The sequence below is a fragment of the Hyalella azteca genome, unplaced genomic scaffold (assembly GCF_000764305.2).
Source record: "Hyalella azteca isolate HAZT.00-mixed unplaced genomic scaffold, Hazt_2.0.2 contig16748, whole genome shotgun sequence".
Taxonomy (NCBI): Eukaryota; Metazoa; Arthropoda; class Malacostraca; order Amphipoda; family Hyalellidae; genus Hyalella; species Hyalella azteca.
Genome location: NW_025946557.1, coordinates 235388 through 244386, shown reverse-complemented (window position 1 = coordinate 244386; position 8999 = coordinate 235388). Strand labels below are relative to the sequence as shown.

Below are 8999 nucleotides of genomic sequence, written 5' to 3'. Positions count from 1 at the left end.
GTTTGTCACTATTTAGACATTAGGATCCATTTCTTTCTCCAAGTGCACTCTCCAGCCAGACAGTTGACCTCGTAGGAATTGCATAGCAGAAATTAGGTCAACATGTCCAGTTTAGGCGGCTATGGCTTATGTGTATGAAGATAAATTTTAGTCTAAGAGGTAAATATAGCTAATGGTATCTTAGGCTAGCGGGGTAAGGCAATATTTCTTTTGGGACGATAAGGCGGTATTTGTACTCATTATATGTCAAGGATCGTTTGGAATATTGTGATATATTCACGATTCACTGAATCGTCATGGTGTGAAATCTGAAAACCGGCCACTCAGCTGCAAAATTCAATTGCTCCAGGAAAAATAGGGTTTCGAAGTGACTCGCTCAAGTAAGTAGCACATTGGCTAGTGGACGTGGTAAGTATCACAATAATTACTTACACTACACTACAGAGCACTGAATCATCAATTTGAAAAAAAATACAAAATTACTCAACTTATGTCTTTAGTATTTTTAAAGAAAATCATAAAATTATACAGAGAGTTGATAGCCGTCAAAATGACAAATTATTTCTAATCCAATTCAAAAATGTCCTTAATTTCCGCTAGAAATCCATTTGATTTTAAAGTGGAATTTAGGATTACCCTGCTAGCTTCTGCAGAAAATCTCTATTTATGGATTAAAACTCTGAGGTAGAAATGCTGGTAAATATATAGTGAATTCAAATGCAAAGCTCGCAAAAAAACCTTCATCGCCAAGGATATCTCCTTGATAAAAGCTGGTACTCGAGCGATTGTTTAGCATCAAGTGTTGCCATTGTGCGATAACAAAATATATGAATATATAAAGACAGCCAAACGTTGTTTTCGGTAACGAATGAGTACCGGAGTTAAATCAGTTGACAGGCACGACAAAACTAAGATGGTGATCAGAACAAGCCAAGCTCGCGAATGAATTATAGAGCAGGCTTGGCATTAGTTCTTTCTACAACAACCATCGTTGAAAATCCGATAAATATTCATGAAAAATGCTGCTCATAAATTATCACTTCACATTGTGCTGAAAGATTTGTTTAAACCGATCTCGTCTAAGAGCTTAACAATAGCAAGATTTCGTAAGCTGGAGACGTGGCTCAAGTAACATTTCCCAAGAGAGAAATGTTAATAGGCAAGGATATGTCCCCAAAATCGATATCCCTAGCCTATACTTAGGTTACAGCATGTAGAATTCATTTGAAATAGATGGTAAGAAAAACGTTCTAGACATCAAAACGGCGGCGATCGATAACGAGCCACTATTGAGGTAAAACAGGCACGGATATCAGGTACCTGCGAGAAGCATACAAGCGTATTCAAATGTTCAGTTGATGGGCTTGAGAACGCACTCTCCGATGTTAGCCATAGCAAGCATCTGAGGTATGACGCTGCTGCTGGTGGACGCAGCATCACTGTTTGTGCTGTCCATGTTGCTGAGGCTGGTGCTACTCGAAAAGACATTAGTGCTGTTAGCGTTGCTGGTCATGAGACTAAGTAATGCAGCACTGCTGCTGTTAGTGCCGTTGCTGATGGCACTCGCGACGTTCACGAGATCACTGAACGAAGAAGAGGTGAACAATGGAGAGGATGACGATGATGTCATCAAAGGCAACGACGATAAGGCAGAAGAAGATGTTGAAGCAATCTTTCTTTTCTTGCTCGGCTGCAAGGAGAGGTTGACGGAACTCGCAGGACGACGGGAGATCTGCTGATGTAGATACGTCTGCTGTTGTTGCTGCAGCAGACGCTGCTGCTGCTGACGACGGGAGATCTGCTGATGTAGATACGTCTGCTGTTGTTGCTGCAGCAGACGCTGCTGCTGCTGCTGTTGCTGCAGGTGTCGTTGCTGAACAACAGCTGCGGCGCTCACAGATGTCTTAGCGCTCATAACGCTGTCAGGAGTGACCGCCTGGGGGTTGGCACGAGCTGTCAAGTTGGCAACACGTTCCCCCAACTGGTTCAGGGAGTCATCCACGGCTCCTGATCCCGCGGCGACGGCGGTAGAAGCCAACTTCAAGACCATCCCAGCCGTCGAAGCTGCCATATTGGCACAGGCCAAATCCCCGTTAGAGATAAACTGCTTCGAGTAATCCTCATTGGTTGGAAGTTCCCCGCCTGGACTCTGCTTGGTCTGATCTCCCTCCTGCAGCCCCACCTCTCCGGAACTGGCACAGTCCTCAGGATTGAGGAGCTGCTTGCGGATCTTGTTGAGTTTCTCGTCGGCCTCGTGACGCTTCAAGTGGTCCTTGAGCTTGTCGCCCCTCGAGAAGTCCTTGCCACAGACGCGGCAGTCGAATGGCTTCTCGCCCGTGTGCATGCGGCGGTGGCGTTTCAGGTGCGACGCGCGAGCGAAGTTCATGTGGCAAAAATCGCAGATGAAGGGACGCTCGCCGGTATGCAGGCGGATGTGGTCACGCAGCCCCGACTGGCTCTTGAACTCCTGTGAACCAAGGCACGTTAGCCAAGGGTTTTGAACGAGTTTAAGGAAGTAAGGTTATAGAAAGAATGGTTATAGACGTTTGAAATAAGATCATAGACACTGACACTCGAAAAAACTTCATGGACCCTTGAAGAGAAATCATAGACACTTGGGGAAAGACCATACTTGAGGAAAGGTCATAGACACTTCAGGAAAGGTCAGAGAACCTTGTATGAAGTTTGTAGACACTTTAATAGAGTTGATACACACTTCAAGAAGGATCATTGAAAATTTAAACAAACGTAAAGAATATGTGGCAAGGAAAAACTGTGAAAAGGTCCGTTCAACTTTGAAAAGATGTTTGTGGAATGTGCAGAAAATAAAGAAAAATAGAAAACCTGAAGTGAAGTATAAGGCGTAAAAACTCTGAACACAGTTTGACAGAACTTGAAATTTCTGATGAAATAAAAATTTTCAAAAAGACAGATACTACTTAAAAACAGGATATTATCACTTGGCAATCCTCCAAAGATTAGAGGACTCAGAATGGAGAAATAACTCAGAATTTGCATTTATGTCATCATGAAAGGCAAGTAAATACACATATAATGACGAGCACCAACCTTCTTACAGAGAGGACACGGCATCGACGCGTACTGAATGGCTTGCTGAAGATAAAAGTTCAAGTCTATTCTACCATCACGACCAATGATGCTACCCAGTGATGCTGGGGCTACATCGTTATTGCTGTAGCCGCTATCACTACCGGCAATGCTAGCAAGTGCAGCAGCTGCCACAGCTGCAGAGTCTGTAGTGCTGCTACAGCTGCTATTACTGCTGCTACATGCAGCGTTGGGACTGCTGCTGTTGTGCTGCGCTGAGAAGCTGTTAGAGGCATCGCTGTTGTTGCCGTTATTTGTTACCGACGAAAAAAGCGAATGTTTCAGGTCAAGAAGATGTGTTTGTTGATGTTCTTGTTGGGTCTCTTCATCGTCTTCTCGTTCACACATGCGCTCCTCTTTGATGGATATTTGCGGCTGCAAGAGATAACTCTAGTGAATGTTTACTCTAATTACTTTCTAATTTTAGGAGAGATTATTGTGATAATACTCTTGCATATTTGGTAACTACGCATTGCGAAGAAATTAATATTCTTGATAATATAGATGTAAAGATATCTTACGTTAACAAGCTTGACTACAAAAAAAATACATAATGAAGAATCTATGAGATGCAAACTGATATTTCTTAGGAAAATTATGAGAGATAAATTTTAAAAAAGAAAGTAAGGTAGGTATTTCAAAAGGAAAAAAAGTAGAAAATTATCTCAGGAGTGAGAAAGACACAAGAACAAATGCAAGAAAAGAACCCAAAGGAAATATTGGTAGGAAAAGTCAAATAAGATCCTCAGTATGTATGAGAAATCAAAGAAGATACAAGATGAGATAAGATCCTCAGTATGAGAAATCAAAGAAGATACAAGATGAGATAAGATCCTCAGTATGAGAAATCAAAGAAGATACGAGATGACGCAGGACTCACGGTGAGCATGGCATCTCTTTGTTCCTCGTCAGCAGCTTCTTGCTTCAGTCGCAGGCAAGTGGCGGCCGTGAGGCTGCGCTGATCTGCGCTGTCCCTGCCCTTAACTGACGTCACATTAGCGTTAACGTCGCCCAGACGTCGTTCCGTTGCCTCCTTATGTCCAATGGACGTCAGTTGTGACGTTTCTTGTTGAGCAAACAGCTGTGCCTGTGACGTGTGTAGCTGTTTCCTTAACAGCTGTTGCTGTGACAACTGCAACTGCTGCTGCGAGAGAACCTTCTGACTGTCTTGCATGGATTTCTGAGGAACTTTGAGACTTTCTTTGGTGAATAACTGAGTATCATGGCCAGAAAACTGCTGCTGTAGAGCTGCTTGCTGGTCTTCATGAATCTGCTGCATGTGGGCATCAGCAGCAAGAGGGGCGTTGGGGGGCTGTGGACCCCCAGATTGTGGGGTTGAGCTGCGTGAGAGGGGCAGGGATGAGGAAGTAACAGTGTCGTCTTCAGACGCGCCTCCATCACCATCGCACCAGGACCCTGCACCTTCACTCGGCTCCGGGGACTCCACCAACTGCACAAACATCCCGTGACTTAGTTCTACGTCAGAAAGAAAATATTCTTATATTTATTATTATTTATAGTTTAACCTCAGATAGGTAATAATAAAATAGATAATATGTAATAAGGAGTAAGGTAATAATAAGATAGGTAATAAGGTAATATATAGATTTTAATATACATTTTTTAATATACGGTATACCGTATATTTTTTGCAATGAAGGGACTTGAATTGCCATAGGTTGACAGGAGCTATAGTGTCCAATATTTAAGGAGGGAGTCAAGTTTAACAAAATTATATTTGTTGGCTAATGTTGAAAATACATAAAAATTTTCTAACATGAAGGAGAATGTTAGATTTTCAATAGGAAGCAAAAAGCTCACTAATATTTATATATTGAATATTTGACAACCTTGGAAGAATATTATACTCTGGAACAAGCATTTAAAAGGATCAAGTTCTTCAGAGAAGCCATGTTCCTTCACCAATACCCTAACACACAGAGATCATTGTCACAGTAGAAACATTAATTTCATTTTAGAAATTTCAATTATTCTCACTGAGGTTGAATCGATGTGAGCAATTCATGCTTTAATTCCTACAATATACTTTACATGTATATGAGCTGTAGCTAAGATTTGATTCATACTTATACCCTTACAATGAACTGTAGTTAAGTTACGGTACTTCTAATAAACTTACTAATAATCTTACATACCGTAATCCTAATAATAATACAATGAACAGTAATTAAGACTGACCCTGTCTCCCTGCTCCAGCCCCAGAACATGGAGGTGCTTGCCAGTATTGAGGAAGGATGAGATGTGAGTTTGTGGCACGTCCACCTGGCCACAGTAGATGAATGACACCAGGTACGTTATGTCTCGTACAGGAATCTCTGGCAGGATTAGTGTTGTGCTGTGGAGGGAGTTTGTCCCTGTTGTTGTACTGGTGCTGCTTGCAGTTATGTCTGATAACAGTTTGGCTGGAAAAATAGTCTTGGTTAACACAATATTACCATTGAAAATTAAGAGACTATTACCATATTACAGTTGACTATTGTTTAGCTGTAAACACAAAAATGTGTGTGTTTTGAAAAACTTATAAAGATTCTTACATGAACATATTAAAAATTACCGTAATAGGTTGCATGTCATTACTTATCAGTAAACACAATGTTTTAGGTTGAAGAAAGTTATAAGCATCTTTTTATGAATATATTAATGATAGATTGCATATAAATAGACCATATTTAACTCACAGAGGTAGGGCGAGCAGAGTGTAGGTTGAAGAAAATTATATATTATTAAAGATAGATTGTGCATGAATCAATTAATAGAATAAATAATTTTGAAAAAATTTATATATTAAATAAATTATATATTAAAAAATTTAAAATTAATTTTTTTACTAATCAAAAATTAAATGAGAAATTCATTGTACATCTGTAAGATTGGAGACACTGGATTCTTTTGAAGTGTTGTCTTTAAAAAGTAATTTTTAAATGTATATTATTTTCATAATAAACTACAAAGAAATTTAAGAAATTTCATCAGTCAATACACCACAAAACAAATTCTACCATCCAAGTCAAAAAAACTAATAACAGCAGGCAAATTCAGTCAGTAATAATTCTGGTAATGCAAAAATAAAATAAAACTGATGTAATAGTGTAAGAAAAAAAAATTATATTAAAGCGACCATAAATAAAAATGACTAAGAAGAATAAAGAAATGATGATTTTGTTATAGAACAATGTTGGCTTTGGATTAAAAATTGGATAATTTCAACTCGGGTAAACTCTAAGTAAAGTAGGTTCAATTTTCACATAATAACCACGAAGCGTTTTCGATCTGGTCAGAAACCTGTGATTAGGTTTTCTTTAGAATATATTTCTATTGGAGGCCGGCGAAATAAGTGCACTGACGCATATAATCCCTAGTATACAATCACGCCATAAACTATTACACATTACATAATTATTCTAGGTAGAGAAGAGGTGCGCGGTCGTGGCATGCTTCTATACGGTATAATTTGTTCCCAGAGGAAGAGGGGGCTTGAACCGATAGCCCTCCAGCCCCTAACCATCTTTGTTTCCCTCCCCCCCTTTTCCCAGCTCCCTCCCCCCTTCTTTATCCTAATAGTCCCATGGGCCCCTGACTCTATTGTCCTTATGCTTATCAAGCAATACGGTAAGCAGGAATTGGCAATCGCAAACAGCGTCAAACACATGTGGGTTAATGCGTAAACGATAAGTTTAGAAAAAAATTGTTCGATTCGAGCGCGTTTTGTATTGCATACAACGAAAAAGCTATGCTAAATAATCATAACCATTTCAGCCTGGTTATATGAAGACAAAGACTAAAAAATATTACGTAAAAATTCATATGTAACAAGTTCGTCACTTTTATTTCTTAATAAACTCAGTCTTGCACCAGAATCACAAAAATGTAAACGGCATCAGTCACGAGATGAGCAGCGCGGACGAGCACGATGCTCTCACTACGACAGCTCGGGAGCAACTGACCAGGGCACGCCGCCGCCCGGGAAAAAGGCAGGCACGAAAAAGCGGTTTGGGGGAGCATCAGCAGCATCATTATTGTTGGGGAGACCCTAACCGAAACAGGAAGGGGATAAAAGGGAGGGGTGTAGGGTGGGTATGAAAGGAGGGGTGTAGGGACAGTATGGAGAGTGCGGGGGAAGGGGGGAAGGGGGAGACGAACAGGGAAGGGGGAAGTGCATGGAGGGAGGTTGCGTTCTGCCATCAGTAGAGATTAGGTAGGGATTGAGTATATCACAGAGCACAGAATTAGAACAAATTTATACATAGGAACAGAGTTTCATTATAGAGTAAATACAACTAGCAATAAATCACCCCACAAAAATTAATTCTAATTGTGACCATGTCATTTTTTCATGGGCATATAATACCCGTTTGATCAGCAATGAGGTAGGGCGAGCAGAGTGTAGGTTGAAGAAAATTATATATTATTAAAGATAGATTGCATATAAATAGACCATATTTAACTCACAGAGGTAGGGTGAGCAGAGTGAGAGGACAGCCTTGTGGGCATTAACCTGACCATCATCACATATGATGGTCAGGTCACTGAAGGCAGCTCTGTCATGCAACTCCGAGAGCATTGCAGTGAATGTGCTGCTGTGCGAGTGCCATCGCAAGTGCAGCTGCGGATCTGCCATCACCATAGCGGCTGCCTGAATATTTTACTCCAAGAGGGTTATCTTTATTGGGACTTGTGATGTTATAATATTCAGGGCAAGAATGCCTTATGTCTTCTCATTACTTCTGGAGTTTGTCTTCACGATTGCAGTCTTCAAACTTTTACATCAAAGATTTTCAGTGAAGTCCTGCTTGTTTTATTAGCAATACACATTTGCATTTGTTTATTCTCGTATACTTATATGTGTGACTTTTTCAGTATCGACTATGTGACAATTTCTTGACTTGGCTTCATTATTTCTGTTTTTGAGTTTTTCAACAAGCACACTATCATTTTTGGAGCAGAACTAATGTGATATCAAAAAGTGCTGTATTTTAAACACAAATGGCTAAAATGGAAGATAAACTCATAAGCCTAATAATATAAGATAATAAGAAGCTTTAATCTCATTAATGCACATATATTTTGTTCAGAAAGAAGAATTGGAAAATTAATGAAGAAAAAAATAAAAAAGTGACACTGTACACATGAACCTAAAAATCAGTGCCAGGAAATGTTACTTTTATCTAAAGAAGGATGAGAGGAACCTGTGAAGTAAAGGATTTCCAATTATTAATCACAACACCAGACTGCCATTTATTTGTAAGCTGTTTTAGATCCTCAAAAACAATTCTGATAACTGCTGTATTTACAACACTTCTCTTTAACTTCACTTCTTGTTTGTCTGTCTGTTTGTCTGTCTGTCTGCTACAAATCTTGTAATCAAAATTTAATACACTTCTACTTATCCTATCGATCTGAAATTTTGCCAACTTGTGTAAAGTTGGAGACAATGCATGAATCAAATGTCAAAATAAATGATTTTAGAAATTAAAATTTTTTTTTAATAATAATATACGCTGTCTCTTATACACATCTAGATGTGTATAAGAGACAGGTGTAGCGAGATGCACGTGGCGTTGAGAGAAGCACGTGACGTAGAGATGCACGTGGCGTTGAGATGCACGTGGCGTTGAGATGCACGTACGTGGCACGGCGAGATGCACGTGGCGTTAAGAGAAGCACGTGGCGTAGAGTATTGCTATAGAGATGCACGTGACGCTGAGTTGTACGTAGCGTAGCGGGAAGCACGTGGAATAGCACGTGTTGTAGTAGTGGTTACAGGTGCAGAAACCACGAGGCTTCACGTGATATGCTGTGAAATGGAATTCGGTTGACAGGCGGAAGCTAATGATTTAGCACCTGAATGCAGTGTTTCCTAAGACGAGGTT

At 40.1% G+C, this 8999-nt stretch overlaps 1 protein-coding gene across 1 annotated transcript; it reads right to left on the bottom strand.

Annotated features, from left to right (window-relative positions):
• Positions 1-710: 710 nt before the first annotated feature.
• Positions 711-8317, bottom strand: LOC108675591 (zinc finger and BTB domain-containing protein 24). The gene is made up of 6 exons (XM_047885039.1): positions 7579-8317; positions 5308-5531; positions 3989-4558; positions 3070-3483; positions 1799-2467; positions 711-1732 (listed from the first exon to the last, which is right to left on the bottom strand). The coding sequence occupies exons 1-6, from the start codon at positions 7751-7753 to the stop codon at positions 1352-1354; spliced, it is 2433 nt and encodes an 810-aa protein (XP_047740995.1). The 5' UTR covers positions 7754-8317; the 3' UTR covers positions 711-1351.
• Positions 8318-8999: the final 682 nt, after the last annotated feature.